At 37.3% G+C, this 22,266-nt stretch overlaps 1 protein-coding gene across 14 annotated transcripts in view; it reads left to right on the forward strand.

Annotated features, from left to right (window-relative positions):
- The window catches only part of Dtna (dystrobrevin alpha), a 344,317-nt gene that overhangs the window by 295,387 nt on the left and 26,664 nt on the right, over nucleotides 1-22,266 (forward strand). For all 14 annotated transcript variants that reach the window (XM_047525921.1, XM_047525920.1, XM_047525922.1 and 11 more), the window contains 4 exons: nucleotides 5,252-5,339; nucleotides 9,288-9,385; nucleotides 15,753-15,866; nucleotides 21,560-21,656. In XM_047525921.1, coding sequence (XP_047381877.1) covers nucleotides 5,252-5,339; nucleotides 9,288-9,385; nucleotides 15,753-15,866; nucleotides 21,560-21,656 — 397 coding nt within the window. The remainder of the gene's footprint in view (nucleotides 1-5,251; nucleotides 5,340-9,287; nucleotides 9,386-15,752; nucleotides 15,867-21,559; nucleotides 21,657-22,266) is intronic.

The raw sequence follows: 22,266 nt of genomic DNA on the forward strand, positions 1-22,266 counted from the left end.
TTGCTAAATGGATTGATAACCCAACTAGTTTGAAATTGTTCCACAATATTTTATGCTTGGTGAAAAAAAGACATACCACATTCTTCAAATGCCCATTTCTGGATTTCATATATGAGGTCTAAATTTTCATTAACTTGTCTGCTTAAAACTGTTGACTGAATTCCTACTGCACTTAGTTTACAAGCCCTCACCAGGGTCTACAAGCCTGCTTGTGAGCTACCCTCGCCTACCCCTCCCCAGCCTCAGCCCTCATGGGGTTCTCCCACTCCATCAAAATGTTTAGTCACATCAGCATTGGATCAATTCCTAAGTCAGGCCAAGCTCTTTCCTGCATCAAGCCCACAATGCTGGCTCTTTCCTCTGTCTAGAACATTCTTCCTCGCTCTACTGCTACCCATCTTCCATATGCATGTATGCTGACTCTTCTGGCTTCCAAACTTAGATTGAAGGCACCACCTCTGGTAGGTTCCCGTAAGTCACTGTCATGGCATACTGTTTATTTCCTTGTCATCACTGTCATCCTTAAGTGGGTGACTGGTTGTTTAGTTTACTATCTATCTTCCCCTCTGTGGGAAAGGATCCTCTTTAAGTAGTTCAGTCCCATCTCTCTGGCACCTAGCACAGTACCTGGTGCTCAGTATGTGCCCAATAAATGCCTGCAGATGTAGAATATTGATAGTGCTGTACCTAAAATTCCCTCTTATCCTTAACAAATTTGTCAGAATATGCAGAAATGTTTTTTACTAGTAAAAACAATTATCTTCGAAGAGTAGCCTTAGTACTCCTTAGTATAGAAATATAAAGTAGATGAAAAAGTAGAGAATTACGCTTTATGTAGATAGAGGTGGTAAAGGTGGACAGCATAAATGAGGGACTTGAACAACTGAAATCTGTTTTCTCACAGTTCTTGAGGCTGGAAGCCCAAGACCAGGGTGCCAGCAGAGCTGATTTTTCCTGACACCTCCCTCCATGACTTGCAGATAATCACCTCCTCACTGTGGCATCAAATAGTTTCTTCCTTATTACTATGCATCCTCAGTGTCCCTTCCTCTTCTTAAAAGAAAATCAGTCATGCTGGCTTATGGTTTCATGTAACCTTAATTACTGCTTTAAAAGCCCTATCTCTGAAATGGTCACTTTCTTAAGAACTGGGACATTAGGGCTTCAATATATGAATTTGGAGGGAAACAAAATTCATTCCAAAACACACTTCAACATTGAATCCACTGAACTGGGTGCCTTTAGTATTTTTAATACAGTAGGCTAAGATTTGATTGATTATTTGACCTTGATTGTAAAATAGTAGGTTGTTAAGGTCAGAGTCTTGATAAAGGAGTTTGAAGACATCCCTAAGAAGAGACATTATAATGGTAGGCTATTATTGTTATTATCTGTGAAGATTGCCATTTCATTATTTCCTGTCTTTTCCTTGCAAATCACTCATTAAAGGGTCATAATGTTAAGGTTTAGGAGGTGGATTGCCTCCCCATTCTTTTCCACCCTTACTCTCTCGGGCTTGCTGACTCCTAACTGTCTGAACAGTGCATTATCCCATAGCATTTTGCTCCCAACCACTTCAAAATATAGAAAATAGTCTGAAAAAGAAAGCCTCCAGTTAAGCGTTAACTAATAATGCCTCCCTAGACAATAATCCTTCCACTTGTATTTTAATAGAAGACCACAACCTTAAAATTAAGCTCTAGTGATAAAATACCTAGACAAATAGAAAAAAATACTAAGGAAAAATAGAGAAGCATTTCTGGTACCCTTTGGATCATGCCATTTGGGGGGTTGATTGTCCCACCCTGGAAGCCAGAAAAGGCCCACAAGAGTTCTAAATGTAAACGAATCATGAGTTTTCAGAAATCTTTGCTGAATCACAATTTAGTAAGCCCTGGCTTAGATGGGACCACTCGAGTGTCCTGGTATACCTTGTGAAATCACTAGCAACAGACATCAGCCATGCATATAGGTAGAAAATGGAGAGCTTTCAAAATAATGGATTTCTCCACTCTGAAAGGCAATCAACATGGCAGCCAGTTTTTAATTCATCATAATCTTGTAGCAAGATTACTGATAATAAAGTCTTGAAATGATTAGCTAGCAAGGGAGGAAGGGTTGGGATAGGTATGTATTTTAATGATTTAGGGATTATTGGCTACTCATTTTCAACTATTTGTAATTGAAGTCTTGAAATAATGGAATCTATCAGAAGAATGCCTCATTCACCTTTGTATAATTTAAACATACTGAAAAGGCATATGTGGACTCATAAATTGTTTGTGTGCACCAAGGGGTAATATATCACACCAGTTCTCATTCGCACAGTGTTGGGGGAAGGAAGACATGGAATATGAGTTATCGCCTACTAGATGGAGTCCCGTAACTTCACATCTTACATTGCCAGGAGGCTTTTTATTTTTTTAAATATAACCTTCATATTATTTACACTTGCTGGTCATTCATGATACAAAAAAAAAAAAAACACATCAAGAAGTTTTTATCAAGTTGTCTTTGTTGTTTATTTATCAAAGCAGTTATGAGTGTTTCTGTCAAAGTTACTCTTAAGCAAGCATTTCATCATCCTGGTCTTGAATTAATAGGCCCTGTTGTCTGCACAAACTGTGTTGAATTAGGCATATACTCTCCAATATACCAGCAAAAAGTGATAAATGTGTTAAAATCAAACAAAATGGGCTCTTTGCAGGGTAGTCATATGTTTGAAGCAAAGACCATTGTAACTTGCTCTTTCTTGTTGGAACTATGATAAGAAACTTAGTTAACCACTGCAGAATGCAGATATTGTTTTATAAAGACCAACATCTGCTATCAATTTTCCAGAAATAATTCTGTGTTTTGCTATAAAAATTATTTTCTTATTCCAAGTCTAAATTTGTGTGCTGATTGAGCTCTCAATCTACTTTAGGATTGACGCTACACATTCTATGAGTCCTGTTTCCTAAAATTTTTTATCTTCAGGGAATGTTTATGAAAATAAACTCTCATAAAAAAAATATGTGTTTTATATGGCTTACATCTGGGCTTTACTTCTTGTATTTGGATTTTCCATTTTGTCTTCAAGACCTTCTGGATCCTTCTATTAAAAGTTCTTCAATATCTCTTGGAAGCGTATAAAAATGCAGATTCTCAGCTTCCACCCCAAACTCCACTACTTCCCACTACAGAATTCAGAAACTGCCTTTTCAAAAAATCCCTAAGTAATAGCTCTGACTTTAAAGTTTGAGAAGCACTGCTCTGGACAGTATGATAGTAGGTGACATTTTTGAAAAAGACAAGAATTGTTAATGAATCTGCACAGGCTACTTATGAGACAAAATAGTAATATTGCATTACCTAACATTTTTGAGGTTTTTAAAGTGTTCTTCGCACGATGATACCTTGATGTTTTTTACATGTATCATCATTTGGACGAAAGAAAAGAAAAACCTCTTTCTGAGATTGAAGCTGTGAGTTGGTAAATAGGGAAGTTGGGAAATATTCTACTTTGTTATTGTAGCCCAGAGAAAGGGCTAAATCTCAAGTGAACTATTCAGGATTAAAATAGGTATAGTTTATATATGTGAGTGGTACAGTCAGAAGCAGAGATAATGAGGACAAGAGAGTCCTTCAAATGCACAGAAATAAATTGACAGTGATGGATTTAATCAACCAGGAGAGAGCTATTTTGAAGTGGCATGGCCAACATACCAGAAGTATGTAGTGATTTTCACTCATTTTCTCATCTTAGAACTAAAGTTATAAATTATTTTGCATGTTTTATTTGTGTGTAAATGCATATATAAATAGTTGTATGTTATTTATATGGATCTGAATCTTCCCAATGGATAATTCTTACAACCTTAATATTGGCATAGAAGCGTACCTTTTTAAATGTGTAATCATGAGTGCTAATATTTTAATTAAGGAACAAAAGTATAATAGCCAATGGAGAAGAATATTGTATGCTTGGAAATGAGAAGAACCAGTTTCTAATCTTGATTCTGATCTGATGTACATCATAATAACCCATAAGACAAACTAAGACCAATTAATCTGGTAACAGAGTTAGTACTATTGGTATGTTTCATAGAATTTTTTTTTAATAGCACCCAAAACTGAAGCCTCAAGGAAGGGCTTCAGAAGACAAAGTTTTGAGCATTGATAATTCTTCTACCTGCCTTGATTTCCAGGGATTCAGACCATCCTTATCCTACTAAAAACATTTTCTATAAATTCTTGGTAGACAGTAAACAATTATCATTAATGTTATGAGGAGCCAGTACTGTAATTCCACTTCTTTGTAAATATAAAAGGTAAATTACCTGGAAAATAATATTATATATAAGAATTATATTGGTTATCTATTTTTCCATAACCTGTCACCCCCAAAACTTAGCACCTTAAAACAACAAATGTTTATTAACTCATAGTTTCCTGGGGGAATCCAGGTTTGGCTTAATGAGCTGCTTCTGGCTCAAGGAGTTTCATGAGGTTACAGTTGACTTCAGACTGGGGGCTCTGAGCTCATCCAAAGGCTCTACCAGTTGGGATTTGTTCACCTGGTTGTTGGCTGACTTGAGGCCTTCATCACATCTCCTTTCCACAGGCATGCTTTAGACATGGCCGCAAACTTCCCACAGGATAAACAATTCAAGAGAGCTCAAGTGAATGAGATCCCAAAATCAAAGCCATGGTCTTTTCAGACTCATTTTTGGAAGCAACATTCCATTCCTTCTGCCATATTCTATTCATCAAAAGCAAGTTAGTAATGCCAGCCCATACTAGAGGGGAAGAAATTATGTAAGGATGTTAAAACCAGCAGAAGAGGTACTGGAAACAAACTCCAGCTATTTTTTTTTCCTCTTTCTACTTGCTTTCATAGTTTCTAACATTATGAATTCTGTCCATGCATTACTCATATAATAGGGAAATTAAAATATTGACAACAAAACTAAATTAAAGAATGTATTTTTATATCAGAAATGTTGATTACAAAACTCATTTCTCTTTGGAGCTCTCTTAGTAAGATGATTGCATTGAGCGAACTCAGGATTTATTATTTAACTTCTTGTCCCCATCTTAGATTCATGTCATGAATCAAAGTTAGAGATCATTAACCTGGCAGGGTTTTGTACAGTTTGCAAATTTTTGGCATTGAAAAATTGAAACAGGAAGGCCCCCTGATGGTGAGATGAATATGTCAATCTTTCTCGATTGTCTAACACTCTACTTCTTGCTCTGTTCTGGATAGTATGCTTGAGAGTTCAAACCGGCTCGATGAAGAGCACAGGCTGATCGCCAGGTACGCAGCAAGACTGGCAGCAGAATCCTCCTCGTCTGTAAGTAGTTTGAGTGAAAGGATTCATGTGTTGGCATCTGGGATCCTTGAATTTCACATGCCATGTCCATTTTTATCATTACAGCTGATTCTAATTACCAAGAAAATAGTACTAATTTATGGGTTCATGTGTCTGTGTTACATTTATGGCTTCTTGGTAGTAGGGAATTCTCACTTTTAAAATGGGAGACCTAAAGAAAAAAATATCTACTATTATGTGCCAATGTGGACAAACTAGAAGCCCCACCCCACCCCCTTTACCCTGCCCCATCCCCATATGAGGACACGAGGAAAGGGATGAGGACTGGTTATGATTCTTCAATGAATTTAAGGCAAGTATGTTTAGCAGAGATACTAGGTTAAAGGCAGAACAGTTGCAAGTGACACTTGAAATACACTAGTAGAGGAAATAGGGCTCAAATCTTTCTCCACCTGCTTTTATCTCTAAAGCAAAAGCAACAATTTAACACTGTTATTTGAAATTCATCTACACTGAACTGCGAGTGAGCTGCTATTGATGCATCACAAAAAACAATGAGTGGCAGAACATTAAAGTGAGGAATCTGCTACCTGCCCCTCTCACAAGGGATGTTGCCATTATCGGAGCCCTTCATGCTGAGCAGTTAAATAATGATCCCAGATGGGAGCCTTGACCTATTGCATTAACGCTGGAACTTGCTTTCTGTGACATCAGCAACTGTTATATTGTTAGAAATTACCATGATCTATAATGGGAAGGGATGCAAGCAGGCTAAAAGTGCACTATATGACCCCAAACCCAGACATGGTAAAACAGAGATTGTACTGGACTCTGTGAAATCTTAAATGCTATAATTAAGAAACAATTGTGCTAAAGAAAATTAGAGTCAACTGAAGGAACGGGAGAATTAGATTTTAGAAGTAACCCCCTTGGGGGAATCTACTCAAAAAGGAAGGAAAAACAAGATTTCTGGCAAAATCTATTTTCCAAGTTTTCTGTCCTTTTTTCATGCATAAACCTCTGTGGACAGAGGGTAGAGACAGTAAGACATAGAATTAGCAATGTGGGCTTGTGAGTTGGAGTCCTAGCTGTCCATGACCTCGTGCAAGGCACCACTTCTTTGAGCTCAGTTTCCTCATTTGTAAATAGGTATAACTATAATTATTATATATACCAGGGCTGCATATTATTAGGGTCAAATGAGATAATAAACTACAAATGTGGCACATAAGCTAATGATCACAAAAAATAGTCTATGGTCCAAATTTTCCCTGCAGAAGTGTCTTATGTGGCCCGCACAGGGCTTTCAAATCGTTATTAGCTGTCAGTATTTACAAATCAGACAGATAACCTTAATACGCTGAATTTTTAGTTTATCTTGAAAGACTAACAAGAACAGGTCCCTGTTCCTCGTAGCAGCAGACATCTGGAGTAGGAACACTCCTTTGCTTATTCTGGACAGGGAGAGGTGGCGAGATCAGAAATTTATATACCAAATTTCAAGTGCGATGATCTTATCTTTTATGAATAATATTCTGAAAATTTGTTTTCCTCTGACTCTGTCTTTTCTATCCGTTTCTCTCTATGCCATCAATTAAAGAGGCTAAATGTAAATACATAATGAAAGTATGCTAACTCAATAAAAATTAATAAATATCTCCCCTTCTTTTTCTTTCTCCCTTCATCTCTACTTTTTGCTTCTCTTAATCTGCCTATATTTCTTTTTTCTCATCCAATTCAAATATTTTATTGTTTTCTTCTTTCTTGTTTTTTTCTCAAAAAGACCTGTTATATAGCTCTGACCTTCCTTTTATTATTTCTTGTATTTATTGACTTTAAATTCTTAGTCTTAATTTTTAAAATCAAGTAAGTTAGATGCTATATATTTTTACTATTCAAAGAAAGACTTTTCTATTATTTATGGATTGGTATTGTTTTCTCCCTATGTTGATGACTATCTATTGGTTACAAATAAATTAAGAGACTTCTTAACTCTTGAGGAATTAATAAACTACCTTGGACCAAATTCAGCCCATTTTTGTACATGAGCTAAGAATAATTTTTAATTTTTTAATTGTAGAAAAAAAAAAGAAGAGTCATATTTTGTGACAAGTGAAAATTACATGAAATTCAATTTTAGTGTCCATAAATAAAAATTTTATCAGAATACCACCATCTCACTTTTTAAAAACATATTATCTTTACATGCCATAGCACCAGCACTAGATAGTGGCTACTTTATGGTTTCTTCCATTTTTCCACTTTTCAGTTATCATTCTAATGTAGCAAAAAATCATAGCTTGAAGCATTATGGTTTTAACATTGTTAGGCCCACTCAACACCTGCTTCATCTAGATAATTACTGATCCATTAATATAAAGAGCACACTGACTACTGAAATCCATAACTTGCTCAAATAAATTCCCTTCTTTTATCATGCTTAAAACATATGGAAGAAAGAAAAAATTAATGTTGCAAAATCACAGGGAAAACATGGATCATAGGTCAAATCTGTCACATGCCAAATTCAACCATCAAAAGCCAATTTATGGTACAGAACACAGAACCTCAGAATTTTTCATTAGCAACACAGATTGTTTCCTTATTAAAAGGAAATGCAAAGTAAAAATCACAGGAGAATTTTAGGAAAACCAGACTTTTACTATTCTGAACAGTTAGGTTTATGGGCATTAAAAAACAGGCTGTACTTCTCTATATCTTCTGGTTTAGGTAGCAGGTGCCATTTTTAAAAGCTTCATGTTCTTTGGTAGAAAAATTATTTATGATTTTTAAAAGTAATGAAAATTGGCTTGAAGGAATTTCTATAATGTACCATGGAACAAATAAAACAAGACTAGTATCTACCTAGTCTGACCCCTTTTTGAAATAAAATAATCCCAAATAAACAAACCCTTGAATGAATATATACACACAAATATATGAATATATATACACATATGCAGACATACATAAAAATATGATATAATAGGATTTATGATATGTATCATTATATGAGAATGGAGAAAGCTGTGACTGCATATATTTCAGTTATTAAAGTTGGTTGCATGATTGAAAATAATGGGTTGCTATGGTATGAAGGTGGAAGAAAATAATATATATGAATCCATGGATATAAAATTGCATACATGAATAAAGACATACATGAAAGCATCTTGACCAAAAGAAGAAGAAATTAACTGTTTTCAAAACTATGAATTTTTTGTTAGAAATCTACTTTTAGTTTTTTAAATACTTTTATTTTTATTTATTTACATTTTTTTTGATGTTGGGGATTAAACCCAGGGCCTTGCACACACTAAGCAGGTGCTTTACCACTGATCTACATCCTTAGCCAAAATACTTTTATTTTTGATACATATTTATGGCATATTTATACATATTTATACATATTTATGATATATACATATTTATGTGATATATATACATGTTTATGTGTATATATATGCAATGCATAATGATCAGATCAGAGTAATTAACATATCCATCATCTCAAATACTTACCATTTCTTTGAGTTAGAAACAAAATCCTCTCTTCTAGCTATTTTGAAATCTACAATAAGAATGATTGAACAGTAGTTCTACAGAAAGAGTTATCTCAACAGTAACATTTTTAAACCCACCTATACAGACAGAATAATTGCCATGAGAACACTTGGCAAGAATGAAATAGCTTCCCAAAGACTTCAAATCAGAAAGCTGAAAAACAATTTTTCCTGTTTTGCTTATTTACCTGCCAACAAATTATGTTCTGTTGTTCACTGCATAGGTGTGTTCTAGATCTGTAGAAAAGTTGGTTCTTAGGAAAGGAATAGCAATTTAATTTTGTTTTTGTCCTTTATTGTGATAGAAATAGTTTTCCCTTCCTTGTCGGTCCATGCATCCCGTTTTTCTAAACACATGTGGATTCACATTCCTAGTAATAAATCATGTGAACTACATATTTTACAGCAGCCAACTCAGCAGAGAAGTGCTCCTGACATCTCCTTCACCATTGATGCAAATAAGCAACAAAGACAGCTGATTGCAGAACTAGAAAACAAGAACAGGTAAGGCTTTCTAGACATGCTGGCTTTTTTGATCAATCTGTGCTTTCATTAATAACCTATGGTCTGGGATTTTCACCCTGTATGCAAATTTAAGGGAAGACATCTTGAATCAGTGACACTGGCTTCTGAAAAGCTGAGTCTTTATATCTTCAGTCTACAGAAACTTCACTAGAAAACTTTGTGTGTGTGTGTGTGTGTGTGTGTGTGTGTGTGTGTGTTCTGAGATGACAATACAATTAATGCTATACTTCTTGAATGTCTTATTTCCTTTCTCTGACACATCTGTTTTTATTAACAAGCTACAGTGCAATAGGGTCCTCCTGGGTCCTAGGCAAAGTGTATCCCTCCCAGCCAGAGACACCATGGAGGCTCACCAAAGAGGCTTCCTGTAAGGACCCCAGACTACAGAGGCACTTGGAATGATATCACCATCACCCAATTGTTCCAACCAAACATCTCCACATCCATTCCATCAACAGGTCCTTTCTACCTATTCAGTACAGATTGATTCTATTGATTCTATCTCCATAGCATATTCTGAAAACTATCCACTTCATCTCCACTACCAACACCCAATCCAATCTGCCAGTTTTTAACACATGAATCATGTCATGTTGTTGTTCCCAGGTCAAAACCCTCTGAAGACTTTCCATTACATTTTGATTCAAACCAACTTCTCTTTTCATGAGCTTTAAGGTCCTACCTCACCTGGCTCCTGCCTGCCTTATCGACATAAGATCCCCTTGCCCATCACACTCCAGATTTGAGCAGCTTCTTCATGTCTTACATGCTTTGCTCTAATTGCACTTGCAGCCCAGAAAGCTCTTCCTCTGGGTCGCTGAAGGATGCCTGCCTCCAATTATCCAGGACTCCAGTCAAATGCTACCTCCTAAACACCATCTATCTAGTCTTGCCCACTACTTCCTACCCCAACAGCTCTCTATTACATCTCATTCATGTGTGTGCATGCATGTGTGTGTGTGTGTGTGTGTGTGTGAGAGAGAGAGAAAGAGAGAGAGAGAGAGAGAGAGAGAGAGAGAGAGAGAGAGAGAGAGAGAGATTGAGAGAAGCTCTCTTACCACTATCTGAAATAATCTTATTAAGGAGTTTGCTTCCTTTCTTATTGTCTGTCTTCCCTCATTGAAATGGAAGTTCTTTGAGATCAGAAGCTCCCTGGGGCCCAGAACCATTCCTGGCACATTGGAGATGCTCAGGAAAACCCTGAATGAGAAAATATTGAATAATTGAGTCAGCTCTCAAGCTCAGTACTGAGTAAGCTCAGCACAGGAACGATTCATACATTCTCTGTTTCTTGGAATGGCATTAAAATATCTACACTTCATCCCATTCTTAAACACTGATGTCACTTTTGAAGTTATGGGATAAAGGAGGAGGGTGTGATGATAATTTCATATGTACAGACTTTTACCTGAGAATTTTGGAGTAAATGCATTTACTTCAAAGCATTCTTTAAAGTTCTATAGATAAAAATTTAAAGGAAAGTGCCAATTGTTGGCACATTTTCATATTTTTTATAGAAAAACTCTTTTTGCTTAATTGTCCCAGGACTGATCTCTCTTCATTAGGAGACTACAAATTAGAATGGAAATAGCCCCATAAATGTGACACCAGGATTTTATAGCCTTTAAAATTATTACTGTATGCTGACCTCCCAAAGAGATGTGCCCTATATGATCCCTCTCAACTTACCAAGTAATAGGAGGCAACATTTGAAAAGGGAGAAAATGAAAGCATGGTGAAGAGTTAGGAAAAAAAATACCCATATAAATTGGAATTTGTTCAGGATAGTTGCAAGTCTGTGAAACTGCTTATTTTATTTTGTATTTCCTTTATTATATCTACCATGTGAAAATAATTGTCCTAGGTCAGAAAGAGTGTTTGAGAGAAGGCAGTGATTTCAAATGAGCAAAGGTACTTCATAGTTGGTATGAGAAACAATGCAAGGAAAGGAAAGGGCAGGTAGCTGGGGGCCAAGGTCAGGTGGGAGCAGGGAGGCACTGGAGAAGGCACGTGAACTACCAGAAGGAGGGTTCAGAGCCAACACTGCAAAAGAATCACTGTGCCACCCAGGTCCCTGGAACTGCTGTGTGAGTATGGGTGGTGAAGGGGAGTCTCTGAGGTCACGTTCAGATGTTGTCTTGATGCCTTACACCAACTTGGGCACCAAAAAGAGTACCACAAAAGAAAAATGAACCAGTTTAAAATTCTTGACTTAATCTAATATTTCAACTCCTTTAGGGGAAAAAAAAAACCTTAGCAAATATTAGAATTTAAATGTAAGGGTTTTTTTCTTCTTTTTACTCAACAAAGAAAACCTATAACATGTGACAGGAAAGGTTTTTCCAAGTGAGTCAGTCAGAATAACAGACATCAGTACATCAGTGAATGCCTCATAATAAAGTCAACAGAGAGAGCTAAACAAGAAAGCAGGAAAGGAGGGACACATGGATGGACTCATCTTGAATTGGAAGGCCATGCCAACTTGAGGCCTGATTGAACTGTGCCCAAGTAGAGGCCACTTTCTACAGAAGGATTTGACTTTCTAGATGGTCCATTTGTTCTGTTTCTGACAGGCATCATGCCTTACCTACTTCTCCGACCCTTAGATCCTTTTCTCTAAAACTTGCTATGACTGCTACCTAGCAAGTTGTTATTAAATGAGGAGAGGTTCAAAGCTGGGATTAATAACATCCAACCATAGATTTCAGGTGTCAGAAATAAGAAATCTGGGTTTTTGTTTCAAGGTGTGAAGGTGTGATCCACTTCACCATCATTGTGGCCTAGGAAGGTGCAGTAAACTTTGTAGAGAAGGTGGGTTTTTAGTGGCACATTTAAAAACAGTGAAATTTGACCAGGCAAGATGGAAGAGAGGTTTACAAGTAAAAATATCCATAAACTTTGAGAAAAGTGCTGAAGACACTTGTCAGGCCAGCACCAAAGGGTAGAGATGAATAGTAAAATGGAAACATCAATATACAAGTCTTGTAGACTAGGCCAAAGAATATAAATTTTATAATGTCATGATGGAAAGCCCAGGTCAGCACATATTGCATTTGTAAGAAATTAGGTAGAAACTGAAAGGGATGAAGACTACATCTACTTTAAGTAGATGATGCTGAGATAGGATTAATGGAACCAAAACAGGAGGTGATTAGAAAAAAAGAATCAACACTTATGGAATGTTCCTTTATGAAATTCTTCATTGTTCACTTCTTACCTTTCTATCAAGAATTTTCCAGTATTAATCTTCATGCCACCCAGATTTTCTTTCTTTCTCTGATCCCCCCACTTCTGCCCTCCAACTTTCTGTCCTAATATAAAGAGGAAAATCAGAGTTTGGATTTCTAAATAAGAGATACCATGTCAAGGTCAAAGAGATGTTTGTGCAATATCAGAAGGAACAAATCAAACCTGATCTGAGTTTCCACAAGGGTCAACCTCACTCTTACATCCCTTCTTAGAAAGAAAAGACTAAACACTCACCGGCCCATGGAATATCTCATCTTGGTTGCAACATTACCCTGCTCTTCCACCTCTACAGAGAGCCTAGTTTTCCCTCTCAATCCTCTGCTTCCACTGGGGTATGGAGATAGATCACTTGAGGGGGAATAGGCATTTCCTTTGAGGAAAGACCCCAGGGAAATCTGCCTTCATGTGAATCTGTTTCTGATTCCAAGAAGTAATATGAATATTCTAACTACTCTGACTCTACCTCGATACCATTCTTTATTGCATGCTCTGCATATATGTTTCTAGAACCAGAGAGAAAAAAAGAAGCAAGAATGAGAAGCAATGGTAGAAAGAGAATTTCATCCTGTCCCTGATTTCTTTCATGATTCCTAGAGTTTTCAACTTATCCCTGAGGAGTAGCGAGTTCATCCTGAACTCATCTCTCTACAGATGAGTCTTTGCAGCCTCATGCTCTGCAAAGACTCCAGGGCCCTGTCCCAGAAGATTATTCATGTCACACTCTGCACCATAGAAACTCACTCCGGGTCTCACGGGTGACAGTTAACCCAACAATCAGATCTCTGAGTTTAAGAGGAGGATAGTTTCTCACTTTGCTTCATGACTGTGTTTACCCTAAGTAATTCATGAACATGTGAGTTAACTTTCCATCACTGAGACAAAATACCTGAGAGAATTAGCTTAGAAGGAGGAAATGTTTATTTTTGACTCATGCTTTCAGAGGCTTTAGTCCATGATCAGATGGCTCCATGACTTTTGAGCCTGTGGCAAGGCAATACATCATGACAGAAGTACATAGGGAAGATGTGTTCACCTCAAGGCAGCCAGAAAGCAGAGAAAGTAACAGACCCAAATGAAGGCAGATATCCCAGGTATTTCCACAAAGGAAGTCCCAATTCCCCCTCAAGTGTTCTATCCACATACCCCAGTGGAAGCAGAGGATTAGGAAGGGAAAACAAAGTGCTATGGAGAGGTGAGAGAGCAGATTCACACTACAACCAAGATGAGATATTTCATAGGCTTGTGAATCTTTACTAATATCTCCTTCAAGGGCACACCCCCAGTGAGCTTCCTTCCTCCCACCAGGTCCCACTTCCTAAAGGTTCTACCACTTCCCAATAGTGCCACAGGTTGTTGACTAAGCTTTTAATACACGGGCCTTTCAGGGACCCCAGATCCAAACTACAGCACCCTGTCAGCCATGGTCATTAGAAGATAATGTTTCCTTTTATCACCCTGGGAGGAGACAGTGGGGTTAGTATTTGCAGTAGCTGAACTCTCTGGAGCCTGCCTAGGCTAGACCAGTCAAAGCAAGTCTCAGAAACTGAAGCAGTCTGACACACAGCATCTGAAGCTAGCCAGCCTGTGCTCAAATCACCTCCAACACTTGTTTGTTCTGATACTTGAACATGTCTTTTAACTGCTCTATTCCTTGATTTTCTCACTCTTGAAACAGAGATAATAATAGTGTCTAAATACCATAGAATTGTTATAGCGTTAAATAAGATTAAAGAAGTCAGCACAGTTCTACCAATGCATATTATGTATTGTACATATTTTTTTTCTTACCAGACTTCTGTAATTGAATGACTAAATTACACAGTCCAGCCTTTTCTCCACACCCATGAAAGGTGTAATGGTTCACTGGTAATTAGCCTCCTGGTCCCGCTGTGTTTAGGAAACAGACATAAATTAACCCCTTCCAATGGAAAACCATGGAGCTTCTCTCTTTTGGTTATTTGGAGAAATAATAAATTCTTGTAATCTATAGTCACCTCCTGTGCCATAGAACACTAGAACTTATCCCTTATTAACTATATTTTGGTACCTGTTATCCAATCAAGAGGAATATGAAGGTCCCAATACAAAAAAAAAAGCTAGTTACCCTGATTTAATCATTACATATTACGCATGTGTATAATTATCACATCGTACCCTGTATAGATGCACGATTATTGTGTCAATTAAAATTACTTTAAAGATGGAACACCATCTCCCTTGCTCATGAGTTTACCTTCCATTCTCAATCTTTGTTCTGTCTTACTGTGACTTGTGCATTTTGTTAAGTGGGAGACTGACACCCCCAGTCCCCAAGAACATGTGACTTGTAACCTTGCTTAATGGCTTCTGACTCACTTAGGGGTAATTGGCTTTGTACTGGGTGCATATCCTTTATGGCCAGCCTAATGTTCACCCAAAATCAGGGCAGCCCAGGCCTAGCATCAATTATAGGTTGACATGTCTCACCCCCTGACAGAGGTCACACCAATAGCACTCTGTGTCACAGACTCAATTACATGAATCCTTTTAGAAGCACTTTCCTTCTAAGGCTGCCCTTACTGAGACCCGTTGTTAAAGCTGAAAATGTTAAGAAAAAAGAGCATGTTGCCTACCTGGGGGCATCTAGGATAAATTCAGTGAGAAGAATGTTATTCTTAGTGAGAGAATGAGATTATTTAGTTTTGTGAAATGAGCACCATTTATCCTTATTTTCCCTCCAAGCACCTCTTACTTGATAGCTGTGGGTACTTTATGGTGTCAGAGTGTGATCATAAATAATGGGAAGATACACTTTTGTCTCTTAAGCAGTGCACTCATCAAAGTTGGACACATTACCACAGCACTCCGTGACTTACTGGGGAGATGATTAGGTCCTGGTGATAACACCCCATGACATCCTGCAGGGACCTCACCCACAGCACTCGCATGGCTAGGCCAACGCCTCATAAACACACAGAGTCTGTGGATGAGTAAGGGTTGGTTCTGCTCCCCAACAGGATGATTCCTTCTCTCTCTGTTCTGATAGATCAATCTGCTCAGATGCTAGTGTCCCAGAAGTTAACTAACTCTGGTTTCTCACCTTCTCCTCTTTCCCAAGAGAAATCTTACAGGAGATCCAGAGGCTGAGGCTAGAACATGAGCAAGCCTCTCAGCCCACACCAGAGAAGGCACAGCAAAACCCCACCCTGCTGGCAGAGCTCCGGCTCCTCAGGTAAGAGAGGGCCAAGTCATCTCAGGCAATAGGAATGTTTGAGATCTTGAATACGGTCTGACAGTAACTGATAGCCAGGAAATGGTCCTCGGCCACTACAACAGCCATTATTTGTTTCTTTTTTCTTTATTTCATTACTATCATCAACAACATCATCATCATCATCATCAATCATCCTTATTATTTGTACTGGGGATTGAACCCAGGGGCATTTTACCACTGAACTACATCCTCACCCCTTTTTTATTTTACTTTGAGACAGGATCTTGCTAAATTGCTGAGGTTGACCTTAAACTTGAAACCCTCCTGCCTCAACCTTATGAGTTGCTGGAATTATACGTGTGCACCAGCACACCCAGATATTTGGTTTTTAATAAGATACACTTAACTGCTGATATTTGGACAATTTGGAGAGAAGTTTATGCATTATTCTTTTTTATTTATACTTTTTATTCATTATTTTTAGATAAACATGAAAGTAGGGTATATTTTGACATATTATAAATACATGGGGTACAATGTACAATCCATTTCAATTTTGAACCCATTCTTATGGTTGAACATGATGTGGAGTTACACTGGTCATGTATTCATATATGAACATAGGAAACTTATGACCAATTCATTCTACTGTCTTTCCTATTCCCAACCTCCCTCCCTTCCCTTTCTTCCCCTTTGTCTAATCCAGTGAACTTCTGTACGTACCCTCCCTACCCTCCCTTGTTATGGGTTAGTATACATCGGAGAGAACATTCAACCTTTGGTTTATGGGGACTGGCTTATTTCACTTAGCATGATAGTCTCCAGTTCCAACCATTTACCAGCAATTGTCATAATTTCATTCTTCTTTATGGCTGAGTAATATTCTATTGTGTATAAATACCACATTTTCTTTATTCATTCATCTGTTGAAGGGCACCTAGGTTGGTTCCAAAGCTATTGTGAATGGATGTTATTCTTTTATTAAATACAAATAAAAGGAAAGTATTCCTTAGATCTGAAAAAAAAATCTCACTGGAAAAAAATTTTAACTCAGCTCTTTTCACTTATTGTACTATCAGCAACATGTTTATGTTACAAATTCTTAACAAAACAAACACATAAACAGCTAAATAAACATCACAGTTTTCTAAATTTGAAATTTTACATGCAACTCATAAAAGGTAATGGTTTTTTAATCGAATTCATGATCCCTAAAAGCTTTACAGACAGATCTAAAAAATAAGGCATCATATGTTCTTACTCTGCAAATGAATGAAAAAGCTTACTCTTGTCTGTCATAATAGAATGCTTTGGTTGAAAGGGACCTAGAGAGCCATCTGACTCAATCCCTGGGTTTCAGCACATTATCAGAGCCAGCTGGGGACTAGCCAGCCTTAGATCAGGGCCATAGTTGTCCCCACTCCTCCCATGGTGTTAAATGCAAGCCTTATTGTGGGTGCCCTCTCTTCACCCCATCAGAATGACTGAGCACTCTGCCTTCAATATGGCAGGTACTCAAATGTATCTGTGTATCAAACAACACAAGAGCAAATTCAAAGGCCTTCCCTCTTCTTAGAAATGGCATGCTGAGCTTTCACAAGGCACTTTTAATTAGCAAGAATTACCTTTTTTCATCCTTCCATTTGGGTGCCAAGGACATTCCAGGTATATATTTATAACTCTGAAAAATGCTTTTTTAATTAATTTTTTATTTGTTCTAATTAGTTGTACATGACAGTAGAATGCATTTATATATTTTGATAAATCATACATAAATAGAGTGTAATTTCTCATTTTTCTGATGGTACATATTATAGGAGTACAGATGCCTCTTCTCAGAAGCTCTTATCAGAACTAGTGCTATTTTCTTCCTCCATTCAAAGCAACCAAATAGAGCAGGTTCTGTGTGACTGTGTTTGGAATTTACCAAGTCCCTATTGATTACAGTCATGGATGTTTCTGGGGTTTCCATCCCACGCTGCTTTTCAGACATGTTAACAGGTGAGCACTGTAGTCCTCCTGGCCCAAAGCTGCTGGCCTTGCCTTCTCTCCTGCTGGGATCCGCTGTTCCTCTCCCAAGTTGATGACTGGAGCAGATCCTGCAAAACCTTCTCTTGTGGGAAGGACATCTGCAGAACCTGCAGCTTCTAGGGGCTGCTCAATGTGGAGAGATCACTCATACTTTTGGATAACAAATTAATTCAACAAAAGAAACAGCAATTCTTCCTTCTCAGCCTGTATGGTTTCTGCCCTGCCCTCAATGCAATGTATGAGAAATTCTTGCACATTCTACTGCACTGTTACCTAGAAGAGGTGGAAATGAAAAGGAAAAAGCGATATTTCATAGCATCCTCATTAAAAGCATTAAAAAGTGAAAACCTATTTAACTGTTCATTGCCATAGAAGGTCATGTTGGTCCTCCATACTCACAAGTTGGAAGTTAAATTTAATACACACAGAATAGAACTGAAAAAGCCCAGGTGGAAATAGAGTAGTACTCATCTACCAGGATCAGAGTAGTACCTTGTCTCTGTCTGAATTTTTTTTATCTTTTCCATTGTTCATCCCATACACCATTGGAGATGACTAAGAACTTTTCAAAAGCAGTTTCATTGGTTCCCCCATGTAGCTTTCTTTTCTGAAAGTATCCTGTTCCATATGAGAGATAGTCTAAGAAGTCATCTGAATAAATTTGGATCACTGTAACATATTTTCCAACTGATATTTCTTCCCTCCTTAATGGGTCATTGGAATAGACTGATAATTCCAACCACCCTCCTGGCCCTGACTTGTGAGCATCCTGTGACTCCAGCTGAGCCCAGGCTGTACTAAGAAGTCTGGATTTGCCAGGAACTACGTTGCCATTGGCCTTCCTGTCAGCTGGGGGTGGCAGCCGACTTGCTTGCCTGCCTCCATATTCTACACGTTTCTTCTGCCTTGAAGGCTTTTTCTCTAGATGCTTATAAAACCACTAACTCTGTGCTGAGCATTTTCACAATTTGGGGATTTCACAGATGCCCTGACACCCCAGATTAAGAAACCTCGTTCTGGTTATTCTTTTATTCTTGTGTCATTTCAGACTTTCAAAGCACTCCAAACGGTGGCCTCTTGCAAAGTTACCTTGGCCCTGCTCACACTGAGAGTGGCTATGTGAGCTCCTTTCCATAGCTGCCATAGAGGTTCCCTCTACTACATCATTCCTGAACCTCTTGCATCATTTCTCAACTAGAGAAATGTCTTGCAGCTGGGGGCAGGGGAGAGGAAGAAAGGAGTGGAGACTTGCTTCTCATGAATGCATAGTTTTATTTTTATCTTAAAATCTCTGACTTTCTAAATGATCATGTTTCCCTTTTTACTTTGTCCACAAGGAAACTGCATGCCACGTTTCCAGTCCAGATGTGCTCATACAGCAGGCATTTCTATTTGCTAGTCTGACACGTATTACATACTAAATTCTACATGCACTGTTCCATGTAATTACCATGAAAAATCTGGGAGATAGACAATATTATTACACTCCTTTTACAAATGAGGAAACTGAGATTCACAGAAGTTAAATAAAAGTTGCAAGTACATACCCCTTTATTCCTCAGTATATGTATGTGCATATATTTTTTTTTCTAAGAAAAAAATTTATATAATCATGTCACCATCCTCAAATCCAGGAAGTTAGTATGAATATACATCATTATCTGACAGAATTTCAGGAAGAAAAAGGCATTCCTTTAGAGAGGAATGCATTTTAGCTATAGGAAAATAAAATCACTTTGTAGTCTTTGTTTTCTCATACCCCCTTGGAATGGTGGAGGCTACCCTGCAGGTTTGTAATTGGATTCACATTTGGTAACCACTGATGAAAACTCTTACAGAGAAGATTGGGAAAGGCATTATGAAATGATTTAAATTGAATTAAGAGATAAGTACTATAAAATAAATGTACAATAAGATTAATTTAATGTTGACTGACGGGTTAATGTTGATACCCGTTAACTTTTTCTAATATGGCTTAATGCCTCTCTTAGTATTTCTTACCTACAGTGTTACAAATTTTGCTCTGACCTTCTCAAGGTGCTCCTGTGTACAAACAGGCAAAAAATTATAAAGTAGTCTTAAGACAAAAACTTAAAATAAATCAGAAACACTATCTACTCATGTCCCAAGTTTTCTGTGAGTGTACTTAGAACACCATGAGCACACAAGGTCAAGGAAAAACAACCAAGGTCAAGGAAAAACAACCAGTGGAGTTGCCGTTGAAGAACAGTCTTGAATGGGGCAAGACTTACACAATTAGAATGCTTCAGCCCAAAGAGACAAAGACTAAAATAAGAAACCACTAAAGCCTACAAAATTATGATGTTCCTGATCCTCTGGATTCCAAAAAGAGGCAACTATAAAGGAAATTAAAGGAAGAAGTACTTCATGAGTAAGCCATATGTAGCAAGAAAGGCTAAAAATATAAATATAATCAGAAAGGATTGAGAATTTTATAAATTTAAACTTACAATTCTTTGTCGAGAAAGCCTATATGAAAGCAAATAAGAAATGTCTCATTTATACCCGTAACCTGTCTTCCTATAAGTCTCTTTCAACTGAATGATTCACAGACCTAACTCATTGTGACATTTTTATATTGTCAGTTTTTTATTTCAAGGTCTGTGTGAAAGCTGTACTTAATATGGTATCTGTGCCACAGAGACTAGCCATATTCATTCACACATTAAAACATACATGGTTAAAACATCCACAGATTTTTAGAATATAAGTTCTTATATTTAAAATTCAAACAAATCTTTGGGGCAAGAATCAAGTACATATGTTACTTACTCACTAAATGACCTTGAAATACTATATTTGAAGTTGATTCAGAAAGCATATGTATCCTTCAGAAATATGAACCATTGGTATTAGCCTCCTTACTATTTCATTTCTTTCCCCTGTTAAAGATATTTTTGATACCTCTTAGTGTCAACATAAACAAGAGAATGTAGATTGTCTTTAGTGGTTTCCATTCTTGCTGAGAGTTTAATAGGAGTTCAGAAAAACAAAACAAAATTAAACAAACATCTCATATATCATTTTCAGTTGTAGAACAATAATGGAAGAACTTCTTTATTCTGACTTGAATTTATCAAATCAAACTTAGACCAAGTAAATTGATTATAATAAGTATGCTCCATTAATATTTCACCCCTGAAGGGTACCATATTATATACTGAGGGTGGAACAGATTTTAAAAGTACATTTATATAAATCTGATTTCCAAAGATTAAAGTAAACCCTATTTTCTGTGAATTTACAAAAGATGGCTTGGATTTGGAGGATCTATAGGATTGGCCCTTTTCAATGACAATTTGGTGCTTGGGTTTTTGTTGTTACTATTGCTTTTGTGTCAAGAGAAGCCAATGACACAGAATGGGACCTGCTGTATAGTAAGTATTCTGAAAATATTTCATTAAATGATTATTTAATTCAGGGTACAAGGATGGAAAAGTCTAATGTTAAATTCTGTATAATTTAGTACAACTTGAACAAATCAAAGTACACCTCAAACTGCAATTGGTCATTCATTTGAAGACAATTACCTGCCTGGTAACCATATCAAAGAACTAGCGATACCATTTTCTGATAGTCCACTGGTCCCACAAAGTTGGGCAATGTGATTAGCTCAGTGAGTTGAATGCTGTTTCTAATGACAATTGCTTCTTTCTCAGACAACGCAAGGATGAGCTGGAACAGAGAATGTCTGCTCTCCAGGAGAGCCGGAGAGAGCTAATGGTCCAATTGGAAGGTCTCATGAAGCTACTAAAGGTAAGACATTTCAAATAAATATTTCCTAGAACTATTACTATTTGTATTACTTCATTTGTAAATTTTTTGTACATAATGTGCAATGGCTTTTCTGATTCCTATATGTGATTTCCCCCAAAATGTTGTTACAAGCTCAGTTATGGAACTATTCCTTAGACCCATGAAACAACAGTAGTCAATTATAGAACTTATTCTTACCTTTTCCTGGACCCAGACTGCTGAGGACCTTTATGGGGAAATTTTTCTTGGCTTGTTCTAGTTCCTTTATGACCTTGAAAGTAATAAAATGGGATTTATTTAGAAATATTTTATGTTTGATCACTTTCGGTAGTTCTGCCCAAATTGAACAGAAGCTAATGTCTAATTCAGAAAACTAAGACATAGCCACTAGACAATCTTGGTGATTATAATTTTATTAAGAGGAATAACTTAGCCAGGCACAGTGGCACACGTTTCTAATCCCAGCAGCATGGGAGGCTGAGGCAGGAAAATCCAGAGTTCAAGATCAACCTCAGCAACACAGCAAGGCCCTAAGCAACTCAGTGAGACACTATCTCTAAATAAAAAATATATGTATTTTTTAAAAAGGGCTAGAGATGTGGCTCAGTGG

The sequence above is a fragment of the Sciurus carolinensis genome, chromosome 15 (assembly GCF_902686445.1).
Source record: "Sciurus carolinensis chromosome 15, mSciCar1.2, whole genome shotgun sequence".
In the NCBI taxonomy this organism is placed as follows: domain Eukaryota; kingdom Metazoa; phylum Chordata; class Mammalia; order Rodentia; family Sciuridae; genus Sciurus; species Sciurus carolinensis.